General features: G+C 42.3%; 1 protein-coding gene across 1 annotated transcript; it reads left to right on the forward strand.

Annotated features, from left to right (window-relative positions):
• Positions 1–6,333: 6,333 nt before the first annotated feature.
• On the forward strand, positions 6,334–11,983 carry ip6k2b (inositol hexakisphosphate kinase 2b). The gene is made up of 5 exons (XM_083939893.1): positions 6,334–6,888; positions 9,299–9,530; positions 9,641–9,810; positions 9,944–10,119; positions 10,232–11,983. The coding sequence occupies exons 1-5, from the start codon at positions 6,675–6,677 to the stop codon at positions 10,859–10,861; spliced, it is 1,422 nt and encodes a 473-aa protein (XP_083796019.1). The 5' UTR covers positions 6,334–6,674; the 3' UTR covers positions 10,862–11,983.
• Positions 11,984–12,954: the final 971 nt, after the last annotated feature.

The raw sequence follows: 12,954 nt of genomic DNA on the forward strand, positions 1-12,954 counted from the left end.
GCTTGGCATTATCTCCAACAACCTAAGAAGGCTGCAACCATTTTAATCACTGCAATCATCTTGTGTCAAGGCATCTGGTGTCTGCATGCATTTATCTCTGTCACATCTTGGGGACTTTCCTGCCACCGCTCAATAAACCAAGTACAGTTTAAGCACAATGCAATAAGATTATTCATGTTCTCAACTCTCACTTACATGCACATAATTAAGAATGATTTCACAGCCCGTTTCTGCAGTATCAGTGTTTTCAAGTGAACGTGAGTTTGCAATTCTCCTACTACCTGTAACGTGGAGGAAGTTGGTTTATTGGGATCAACAGGGCCAACAGCTTTTTCCCTCCAGCCATAGACCAAGTACCACATTTTAATGGGCTTCAGGAAAGCACTTGAGGAATGTGTCAATGTACTCAAAGAATCTAAAGTTGAACTTGTGAGGTTGCTTAGGTGCTCTCCAAGGCCATGGTTTGAGAGAGTAAAGGAGAGCTATGACCAATGGCGTAAAGACATCTAGGCCTTTTATGTTGTACAATTGTGAAATTCAAGTTCACATTAATAGAGCAGTTGGGAACTTTTAACGCAACTCAATTTTTTATTCAATGCATATTCCAATATCTTAACTTTTATTTGTACATGTGACCATGTTCTGAGAATTGAAATAAAGTGCCAACTTACCTTAAATTCCAATGGCATCAACATGATAGTTTATATAAACTCTCACAATATTATCAGTCTTCCCCTGTGTAAACAATACATAATATTGGGAATTATTTTCAAGTGTCAAATTGAGGAAATCTTTTCCCTGCAACGAATTACTTACTTACTGTACATTGACCTGACAGACGTTTTTATCTACCTAACATACTTATTGCAATCGAGGAACTCATAATCATTCATGATCATTACTGACTGATAGAAAGTTAACTGTTGATACAAATTATTTGCAGAATTAAGTGTCATTTGTGCAGCAATCTGCCTTTTCCTGTCTTTTATTTAGAAAAACGACAACTGAAATGTAATCTTATTTCGGGTTGTGATTGGTGAGTTTTCATGATGTTGTCAGATGTACACCAGATGACAAACTGGTGCTTTGATTGTATTTTCATCATCAAGACGTCAGTGTCTTGTGATCAGATGAGCCTTTTTTCCATCAACAAAAGGCAAAGGGAGAAGGAATGGCACAAGGAATGTGGGTGGTTGTGGATGCAAGTAAACAAGGCGGTCCTTCACTTCGCATTGGCCGGAATTGGGCGGCAGAGTGCCTGCAACACTCTTCACTATCAACACTTATAGATCAGCCCATAGCCTAAAGAAGGGAGTATATAGGCCCGTCCCCTCTCTGAGGCAAGGTCTCTTACTCCCTCATGTTTTACTTCCTCACGTGTCTGGGAGTGAGTGGGAGGGCTTATGGCTACACTGGAAATGGGATGTCAAGTTGTTAGACTAACACTGTTGTGGACTCTGGAATTTCAAGGCACTCCTCAGTTGTGCTGTACTGTAACTATAGTGTGTCCTCCTGAAGTGGAAGGAGCTTTTCAACAGCCCAATCATTAAAAGTTTAAAAGTTCATAGGCGCGGTAGATGTCCAGTGACCTGACCGGGGGGGGGGGGGGTCTAACCAATCGGCTGTTTTTTTATGCCTCAGGGGACATTATTATGATTATCAGAGTTGTTTTCAAAAAGCATTTTTCAGTTTAATCAGAAAAAAAGACTTCAAGGATAAAGAGTAACTAATTGGTTTACCAAATATATGTCTGGTTAACTTACCCACCTCCATTTAAAAGCAGAGCACAGCTGCCTCTCTTTGGAGCAAGGTAAATAACCGGTCAGCCAATACCATACGATATTTAGAATAATCCATTAGGCAAACTAGGCCAGACAGATGGGCGATAGACTAGACTGATCACAAAGCTAAAGGGGTTAAGAAAGCAGAGTGATATGGGCCATGCTCTCTAGGTCACACTGCCTAGTATAGTATAGTATAGTATAGTATAGTATAGTATAGTATAGTATAGTATAGTATAGTATAGTATGGTATAGTATAGTATAGTATAGTATAGTATGGTATAGTATAGTATAGTATGGTATAGTATAGTAACAATAAGTGGGTGGTAAGAGTTACACCTCACCTTTCTAATGTTGTATGACCATGATCATGAATCTGTGTTGACCATAAATTGTCCCGAGTCAGCAGTATTCGATATCAGTCAGAAAAGGCAAGACACAGCATCGATCCAACTTTTTCTTTTCCAGTACTGATTCAACACTTAATTCCAGCACTCTTTTCCCCAGATTTAAATTTTTTCTGCTAGAACTTTTTTTTTTTTATGAGGCCAGGGTTTACTATGGCAAATTAATTTCTGTAAGTGCTGATGCATTTGTACAAGGCTGGACTTCCAGAGACTTCAGCTGCTTCCCTGATGGGTGTTTACAATGACTCCTGTGTTTGCAGAAGGCCATGCATTATACAATGTGCAAAGAAGGGGTTGTTGGACATTGCATCACTGCTCTGTTTCATAGCTGGATTGAGTGCCCTGTGGCGAAGCCTGGATCCATTGTCCTGGGGTATGGACCCATGACATGAGAGGGGAAGCCGTGCTAAGCTGACATAACACTGACGCATCAGTGAGGCCACAGTGACTAGGCTAGAGAGTCAGCAACTCATACACATGAACACACACTTTCTTGTATCCTTCATACATACTCTTGGTGGGATTTTCTGGAGTCTTGGTTTGTCCCTCCAAAAAAAGTGAAGAGTTAAATGTCTTATTTCAGTTTTGGAATTAGTAGCTCTATAGCCTTTTTCACATATTAACTCAAGACCACGTCCAACAAATCAGTTGTGGACATTGACTGAAGTATTTTAACTTTCACAAGTTTGTCCATCTCAGACACGTTCTCATCGACTAGAAATACTCCTTTTTGTATAGGTGAAGGGTGGAACCTGGTTAGAGCATGCATGAGGCAGGACACTGAAGATCAGAATCTCAGGCAGATTACACCGCGGTCACACAGCAAGTTCGTAATTTGGTCAGAAACAACTGTGTCTCTTGTTGTTCCTTAAATTTCGGCGTCGGCCCTTACCAACAAAAGTTCACGGATCTTGACATCTCTCCAGTTAGACATTTTTGTGTCACCCCCTTTCTTCTTCACCCTCACATGTTTGTTTTCTAACGGTTCCCACGAGCCACACAATTGAAACGTCATCAACAGGCCCAGTCGCTAGCCGGGAATTCTATGAACAATGAGATGCTCTATTCAAACATTGGTTCAATTGGACAGACTTTGTACTAGGTAGTTAGGAGGGTAAAGTCTGTTTTACGTCCGATCCAACTTAATCGGACATTTGTAGTCTCTCATACAGCTCCTCCAGGTATTGTCCAGATCATTGCAGGTTTGCAGTGTATGTGTAAAAGAGACTCCAGATAAGCAGTGTAAATATGCCTATTCTGTGGTGAAGATGCATAGAAAATATATATTGTTTGCATCAAATCTCTTAGGGTCCTGGACATCGCAAGATTTAGAGCACACGGAAACACACGTCTATCCTGGACCCCAGTGCTGAGCCCCACTCTACACCTTTGTAATCACACAAGTTAATCCTTCACACGGTAACACGACACGACCATGTTTTTTTTTTATACCAAAAAGTGGACTGGCATAATCAAGTCAGTATTGTTCTGTTTATCCTGGGATCAGAACGTCTTGGAAACCCAGATTGTACCTCCTGACTTGCACACACACACACACACACACACACACACACACACACACACACACACACACCTTCCCTCTTTTTTTGTTCTTATCCACTTTTCACACCAGACCACCAGGGAGTCCCTACCTGTGAGCAGTGGAAAGAGAAAAGTGGGTGCTGATCATTTAATCCCCTCGCTGCCTGGGTCTGGGATCCTTTCTTTCCATTTGTAATCCCAGTGCAGAACTGGAACATCAGAGATTAGTACATGATTAGGCTGTAACTCTTTTTGACCAGAGCTTGCTTACAGTACCTCAGCTTTGTCTGGCCTGGCACACCAGTCAGACTCATTAGGTCAACTGCCACTCACAAAGACATTTCCAGTTTGGTCTGTCGGCCTGCATCTGAAACCTTACTTTACACCAAGTACAGCTAGCCAAGGTCACCTTCCACCAGAGTGTGCAGCTTTTACATGCCACTAACTAAATGCAGCATCATTGCAATAATGTTTATTGGCCAGTCAAATGTGTGCAAGTGCATATTCCAGTAAAATTGCACCTACTGTCTGCTGATACATATTGTTAACTTCGATCACGATATGACATTAAACTAGAAAAGCTATGGTGGAGTCTATGAAAGAGACAGTGGGCTGGACAACCCATAAGCATACCAGGAAGTTTTGGCAGGTTTGCAGCTTCCAATGGAATAATCTTGGAGTAATAAAGTATTCGGCATTTCAGAATGTTTATAAACAACAGGCATCAAGACACTTCCGGGTTGCAGAACGCGAGCAGTTTCCGGTGACCTGAAGCTGACCAGCTGCTACTGTAGACAGTGTTACACAGTTAAAAATGTTATGTTTGTTGTTGCGCTGCCTGATATACAGCAAAAGGTGTAGGGTTTCATCGATTTCCTTCAGAAAATACTAAATTTATCCAGCTGAACCTGTGGGTGAGGAGGTTAAAGCGAGTACCGGATCTCTTATCTTTGCAACCAAATATAGTTTTAACAGCCTGATTTATCTTTGTGTTAGAAAGAGTGGTCAAAAGGACGCTAACACCACTGAATTAGCCGTGTGCTCCTCCCAGCTCTAGTCGGACACCCCGATCTCCTCGTCGTAAACACTGGGAGCTGTTGCTCGTCCACATTAACATCAATTTTGTCAAAACCTCCGGGCCCATACCTCAGTCCTTCAAAATAAAATGCTTTAACAGCTCCGAAATATACCGTAAAGTCTTCTTAATTTCCATTTTTAATATAAACCACCACCTGAGCCTTGCCCGAATGTTCTGACTGCTTTCTCTCATTAACGTCACTTTCATTTACTAATTTTACATGTGAATGCGCATGTACTAATATGAAATTTCAATTGTGGATTCCTAGAATAAATTCTACTTCCACTTGCAGATCAGCCCGTAATTCAAGCCATGTCCTCTGTTTTCTGGATCGCTTTGCCCTGGTCAAATGAAGGAAGGGCTTGTTTGTAAGTGGTGTCATCGGAGAACGCTTCAGCTTTTGACACCTGGAAGAACGTATATTATTGTTATGACGTCATGGTGAATTGTTGTATATAGATGAATGCTTCAGACTAGTCATGTATATACTATTCCAACTTGACTTCTTGGACCATATCCCATTTTCTCACCAGTACTTGTAGCAACATGGTCACACTGATGCAGCCCCCTTGTTTTTTTAATGCAGCCCTAGTATTCATCTGAACACCAGCCATATGCTGTGTATTATATATATATATATATATATATATATATATATATATATGAATATATATATTTGTGTGTGTGTGTGTGTGTTTGTGTGTGTGTGCATGTGTGTGTGTAAGTGTCCAACATTTAAATAGTTTTCACCTTAATATCCAAGTCAAACCAGATTTCATTGTTCAACGTTATTAAACGTTTCAATTTATTGGATATTAAAATTATGGATTGTTTTGGTTTCAACGCCCATATAACCAACTCTGCTTGCATCTGATGGCATGCATGTTGCCCATACTCCCAAGTCATAAACATGCAAATCTTCCCATCCAATATGACGTAAACGTGGCATTAGTCTCTGAGTTAGTTTCTGACTTTTTGTGCCACTGACGTGAAACAACCACTTCATAATCATACAAGAATTTTTATCATATTTTACATCCACTACAAGAACATTACACCACCCAAAGACACCCTTCAGTTCTGTTCTCTTATTGCTGAAACGAAAATCGAAATTGCATACTAAAAATGAAATGGCATGTGTGCAGTTTCCTTTTCCTGTTCTTGCCATTTTTAAACCCCTTGCTTCAGATATTTTCCACGGATATTTGATGTTGCAAGAATAAGATGAAACTGAAAATGCAGCCTGCCTCCAAAGTAACAATAACGTTGTAACTCACATTGACAAAAAACATGCCCTCACTGTTGTGTTTTTGTGTCTAGTATTTTTCCTGTTCTCCCCTCCCCCCTGTTTTCTCTCCTTCCTCTTTGTTTGCTCGATCTGCTTGATCCTCTCCGAGGTGCCTTGTCTCCTCCCAGCGACAGCCGCGGCTCCGTGGTTGGCTGGTTGTGAGGAGAGGCGGGACTTACGGGCTGTTTTTGCTGTTTTTATTGCAAGAGGATCATCTCTTCCGTCAGTTCGGTAGCAGCCTGACGACGGAAACGCACGTCGCTTGAAAACGTTTTAAGCAGCTTTAAAACGGCACACGTAGCTTTCTATTACACGTACAAACACGGAGGTCATCCAGCCCAGCCGAGGAGTTTTATAATTAGTCCTTCGTAAAGGGAATAAGGGGATTTTTGTCGTTGCCTCTGTCCTTCCTGTCCACCCTTTGTTTTTCACCGCTGTGCTCGAGCAGGCGACCGGTAGCGCCCCCGCGCGAGCCAACAGAAAAGAGCTCGAGGATAGGGAGCCAGACGAGCGGCCGAGCCTCTTGCCTCCCGAGCGACGTGGGTCCCCCCAGCTCTTTTGTCCGATGCGGAGTGAGGATGAGTCCCGCTCTGGAAGCCCTCATGCAGGCGGACGGGACACCTTATCCCGGAAAAGGGGTGATGCTTGAGCCCTTCGTGCACCAGGTGGGAGGCCACTCATGTGTGCTGCGATTTGGGGAACAAACAATATGCAAGCCCCTTATCCCCCGCGAGCACCAGTTCTACAAGAGCCTCCCCCCAGAGATGAGGAAGTTCACCCCTCAGTATAAAGGTAAGACCCCCATCCCAAATCTGCAGGTCAATATGTGTGATGTTGTATTGGTAACTCAACCCTTTCCTTTTCTTTATCTTTGCGCTAACAGTGTGACAGTGTGTGAGATATATATATATATATACAAACACTATTTTCTGCATTTGCATTGTAATTCATGTAGCATATCTGCCTCTTAAGAATGCTTTTTTCGCTTGTCAAGAGGAAGGTGAAGATTTGTTGTAATGGATTGCTAAAAGAGCTCAAAGAACATGGCGTCCACAACATCAGACCGCAACATGTAGACTATTTTGATATATATAGATGGATACATTCCGGTTTTCAATGGTCACATAATATGACGTGTGTAAAGTCTCATGTTTGAGTAATTGGTAGCCATCCCAGCCAGTGTGACCCTCATGTTCAACTGGAGTAAGGTGAACATCCAGACTGAGGGCCTGAGGTCTGAAGTGTCCTGCCTGTCTGGCTTTTGTGACAGCTTCGGTTTCAGGATGAGATAGAGTTCCACAGGGATCAAAAATAAAATGAGACATATCACAGTGGAGTATTTCACACAGTAAGTCACTCAAAGGAAATTTCCAGGTCTGGTTTCAGGTCTGTCATAGAAGGGACACATTTTCACCTACACGCATGGGATTGGAATACAGTGTTCCTTTGGTTGCATCCAGGTCCACGATGTACTCAGTTTTCCCCCAGGGACACCTTAGCAGCCTTCATGCGGATACAGGCGGAAGACATGCAGGGATACATGACTCCTCAGCAGCGTGGGGCTATAAAAAGACCTAGGAAGAGCAGTGAGGTAAGGGAAAGTAGTATGTAGGGGACTTCTGGAGCCTGTGACCCTCCTATGTCTGTTACATGCACAAAATATTAGGGTGAAGACATTTACAAGGACATTTCAGGGACAGCTTATAGTGGCCTGTAATCAGAAGGTATTAATAGATGAAGACAAGTTTGGGAACGCATTTAAAGCTTTGAGGCATCATTAAAATCACTGTATTTAATGTAAAGTATAAAGAGGATGTAGTAGATTTTAATTCTTATGGACAGACATGAGAGACATATCTGACAAGCAGAACTCTTGAACCTAATAAAACTGATGCAATGATCGGGAGCTGTGGCAAAGCCCCCCTTATTATACGGCTAATTCACGCCATAAATCACTTTATTGATGCACCTGTCTCATTGAATTATGAGCCCTTTCTGTGAATTAAGTGACTCATACATTCCCACACTCACTGAGGTGGTGTGATGACAGTGCAGCTCTGACTGGACAGCAGTCCATAAGGACAGACTTGAGAGGCGGAGCCTCCTGCAGGATGGTGATGTCAGCGCGCATGACATAAACAAGGGGCCTTGGGCTGCTGAAAGAACGTGGATGCTGGGTCCTCAGGCCAGTCATTTAACATGCAAAAACACTCCAATGCATTTTCATACATTAGTTCTGTTTGGTCACATTGTTCTCAGAGTAAATGTCGCTGCATTCTCTGTTATTCAGTGGCGGTTTTGTAATGTGACGACTACTACTTGTGTTGTTGCATGCAAAGTGTGTCATGTATCTACTATTTGGACGCTGTGTCCATACCTCAGCCACTTTTTCGCTCTATCAATGTGGTCCACATCCTTTCTTCCTGTCTGTGGTTTATCTGTATCTGCAGCTGTGCTGTTTATTCTCAGTACAACACCTCCCCCACCCTGCAGAGAGGAGTGCGACACACCGGTCCTTTTAGGGACTTAGTAGGGGTAGGGGGGGGTCTACTGGGCTGCCTTTTTGTGGAACATATTATAATTTAGCGTCGGCATTGAGGTGCATTGCGTTTCTTTGATCATTAAGAGGATTATAAAAACATCTGTTAGACCTTCCACCCCTCTCTGGTTTGTTTTTGAGTTTGTAAAGACGTGGTTGATACTCACCTCTGAACAAAATTCAAAAAACATGATTCTTGTTTAATTTAAGATGTATTATGAACTATGTACACAGGCTATCACTGATTCATGGTATAGTGCTGAATTGATTGTCTAGTGTTTGATGTAAATTTGTATGTGGAATTTGTACCTCATTTTCTCATGTCGTTGCAGGTGGTTTGAATCTATTGTGTGTTTCATGAGGTTGTTTAGCAGTTGCTTAATAAATGCCACGATCAGTTTGACACACCTCAGCCTTGTGTGGAATTTTTGTCTCTTGTTTCCTGAATAATGAGTCAGTGTGTGTGTGTGTGTGGGTGTGTTCGTTCATTAAAATCCCTGTATGAACGGGTCAATATCTTGTGGTAATGTTTTTAAATGCAAATACAAAAACATTTGGTAATTTTATAAATATCTAATACTATACCCATTATTATAAATCATTGATTAATATAATAGATTTAGAGTTCAGTACTCAACCACTCTCTCATGTTCTTTCTCTCAGGTGTAGTGTCGGTCAGTTTTGAGGAGGATGAGGAAGGGAGCCTGTGCCTCATTGCCTACCCCCTCCACAGCGAATCAGGTGACCTGGAAAACAAAGATCCTTCAAAAGACTGTGAGCCCAAGAGCAAGATGCTGAAGTGGAGTAACAAGAAGCAGTCCTCTTTGCTTCTGGAGAATGACAACTATAGCAAAGACAGAGCTCGAAACAGCCGTAAAGAAGACAAGATCATGAGGTGAGGATTCTTGCCATAGCACCATAATGCTTTCATAAATGACAAGACACTTGATGAATAAGCTCTGTAACACCAAGGCTGACATTTTTTCCGTGTTGTCACTTTTGCAGTTATAATCGAGATGAGCTAAAGCAGCAGCAGCAACAGGCAGAGGTTCTTTATTTCAGCCTGGAAAAAGGCAACGTGGTGCCACAGATCAAACATAACCCCTGGAGTCTCAAATGTCACCAGCAGCACTTACAGAGGATGAAGGAGAATGCAAAGCACCGCAACCAATACAGTATCCTTTCATGAATGAACAGTTGTCACCGGGTGTCTCAGTGTGGAGTGAAGTAGATAATATAAGCATGTGTACACTGTGTTAGTTTATTGGTTATCTTTAGTTATTGTATGATCCTTGACCCCCTTCACAGAATTTATTCTTTTGGAGAACCTGACATGGCGCTACACAGTACCATGTGTTTTAGACCTGAAGATGGGAACTCGTCAACATGGAGATGATGCATCAGAGGAGAAGAAAGCCCATCAGATTCGCAAGTGTCAACAGAGTACATCTGCCTCCATTGGAGTGCGACTTTGTGGCATGCAGGTACGGTAGAGCAGCATCACAACTCCTTTGCATTGTGTTGTGTTTGCATTGACATTTTATCATATTGGTTACATGTGGATTTGTAGCACTCATGTTTCTGTGTGACCTGCAGGTGTACCAGTCAGACTCAGGCCAGCTGATGTTCATGAATAAATACCACGGCCGTAAGCTGACGCTTGCAGGCTTCAAGGAGGCGCTCTACCAGTTCTTCCACAATGGGCGTCGCCTACGGCGAGAGCTTCTCTCTCCAGTGCTGCGCCGACTCCGGGAAATGCAAGCTGCGTTGGAAGCCTGCGAATCTTACCGCTTCTACTCCAGCTCCCTGCTCATCATCTACGACGGAGACCCACCCAGGACTCCTGCTAGACCTAGACACCGTGGTGGAGAAGAAGGTGATGAGGATGAGCCATCTGATGAAGATGAAGAAGAAGAAAAAGAGGAGGAGGAGGAGGAGGAGGAGACAGAAGAAGGGGCCTTTGGTTTCCCTCGTTCCTCCTCAGCAGGTGGCAGTGCTGGTGTGGCCGGAGGGAGCAGCAACAGTGGCAGCAGTCGCTCCTCCCACAGCACAGGAGAGGCCAGTAGCCCTGCAGTGGACGTGCGCATGATTGACTTTGCTCACACCACTTGTCGGCACTACGGAGAGGACAGTGTGGTGCATGAAGGCCAGGACAGTGGTTTCATTTTCGGCCTCCAGAACCTGATCACCATCATCTCCCAGCTGGAGGATCACAGTACGGACTGAGGCTGGACTGGAGCCAACATGGTCTGAATTTCAAGCATGGGAAGAGCTCACAGAGCTGAAACCCTGCTACTCTAAGGTGCATCGCCCTTACAGCTACATGGGGGTCTGAGCCTCCTCTGCTTGGAGGGAACCTCAGACACCTCAGGGTCAGAGGAGAGTCAGTGTAGTGGTTCCTGTGCTCTCCCTCACCTGCCGGAGGACATGGCTGTCTGTGCCCTTACTTGCACTTTCCTCTTTCTGGGACTGCTCCTTTTCTTTGTTATACATGGTAGGCGAAATTTTGTATGAAACGGCGGTCTCTGAAAAAAGATCACAGGGACTCCTGTAGCACCCTAGGACCCTTTCTTCCCCTCTCGTCCTCTGGTACAGATGTGTTTCTTTATTGAAAGTTCTCTCTGAGAGAGAAAGAGCGAGGCAGAGATAATTGAAGCTCAAGTGTAGTTCTAGGAGCCTGAAGTGGTGCTTTACCTGTGATATGACATACGTTGTTTTTTTGGGATGAAGTATTGACTTCCGGTTCCCCGACAGAATATTATCAGTGGGGAAGTTGACTATACAAGCGGACCTTGGCTGGCTAGGTCAACAGCCTTGTAGCAATTAACAACTTTAGCTTCTGAGAAGGACATTTTGTGTTTATATTGGTGTCTCTTAAGACCCTTGCAACAAACATGGTTTGTGTGTCCACGGGGTGCTGGGGTTTACACTTTTTTTTTGTGGAAGAACAAGATTATTTAGGTCTCGAAGAAGGGATTTGCCTTTTTTCGACAGTTGCTCTCCCTTGTACTTTTTTGCCTATAAATGAAATACTTTTTGAAAAGGGTAATATCCTTGTTTTGTCACTGTCTTTGTTTCTGTCTGATTTTCTCCTCTTCATTCCTGAAACTTTGAATATACAAAGAAAATATATTGAATAAATACACTAGTTACAAAGTTAAAAAAAATATATATGGAGACTATTTATTTGAAAGGATTGTTTAAAAACAAAAAAAGGAAACAGCTACATTCCATAATACCACTCTGTTCTGATACCGACTTTGATTCATTTATTACTGCAAGAGCGGATGTGTCTCTTGTGTACCTGTGTGTTAACAGTTTATTAAAAACATAAAGGCATTCATCATTTGCATCAAAAAAATCTGTCTATATTGTGTTCATTTACACTTTGTAGTATTTGTGAATTAACATTCACTGGTCAGAAAGTAGAATAAGGGAAATTAAATGCGAGCAGGATTCTGATAGATCTGTGTATGAAGCTACTTAGTTATAATAGAAGATGCAATACTGTGGAAAACATGAGTTATCCTTTGTGTTGAATATGACCATGTCATCTTTCACCTCACAGCTATGAAGGACACATGATTTTAAAACACCGTGATGCATCTCTTCCTTTACACTACACTGAAAGGAATGTTTAATACTTACATTTATTATGGTGTATTTGGAGACGGAAACATGTTCATAGCTCACTTTGCATATCTAACAATGTATATGGAGACATTATTGACTTACTGGTATATCTACTGAGATTTTTTTTAACTCACGAGACCAACAAGAACAGTGGTCAAACTGCCGATTTAAGATGTAAGTCTTAGTGAAATCTAAAAGAACTCAAGTTCAGACGACCTGTGGGTTATCTTTAGATGAGTATGTTGTAATGAAGAAGAAAACTCACTATGCACCAAAGTGTGAAAGGCTTTTCGTGCTTGTTTCAGGAGCTTAAACACCAAAATGAAGAAACAAAACCACTTTGTGATGTGACGTTTGAGGTTGATGGTTAAAGTTTTGTGTTGATGAAATTTGACACAGTTGTAGTTAAATACTCTTAAGCAACTTAAATAAAACCATTTGATTTTGAGATGAAGCATTGGCCATAACATTGCTGAACACTGACGCAAGTATCTATGCAGTATCAAGAAGTTAGTATGATAAGCAGTCAACACCAGGACCTAGACCTGGAGCTGTTTGCTTCTTCTGTGTGTAAATTACATAATTTAGACAAAATCCATCCACAGGATAGTCTCTTTCAGGAGAACAGGCTTTCCTCAGTCAGGATTTTTCCTTTGTTTGTGCTCGAGATGGCGTAAATACAAAGT

This window comes from Echiichthys vipera (assembly GCF_963691815.1).
Source record: "Echiichthys vipera genome assembly, chromosome: X".
Classification (NCBI taxonomy): Eukaryota; Metazoa; Chordata; class Actinopteri; order Perciformes; family Trachinidae; genus Echiichthys; species Echiichthys vipera.

Bases quoted from the DNA above. Each gene is read 5' to 3' on its own strand.
- ip6k2b (XM_083939893.1), top strand. From the start codon at position 6,675: ATGAGTCCCGCTCTGGAAGCCCTCATGCAGGCGGACGGGACACCTTAT. The intron at 9,531-9,640 runs GTGAGGATTCTT...TCACTTTTGCAG, and splicing joins AAAGAAGACAAGATCATGAG to TTATAATCGAGATGAGCTAA. The intron at 9,811-9,943 runs GTATCCTTTCAT...CCCCCTTCACAG, and splicing joins AAAGCACCGCAACCAATACA to AATTTATTCTTTTGGAGAAC.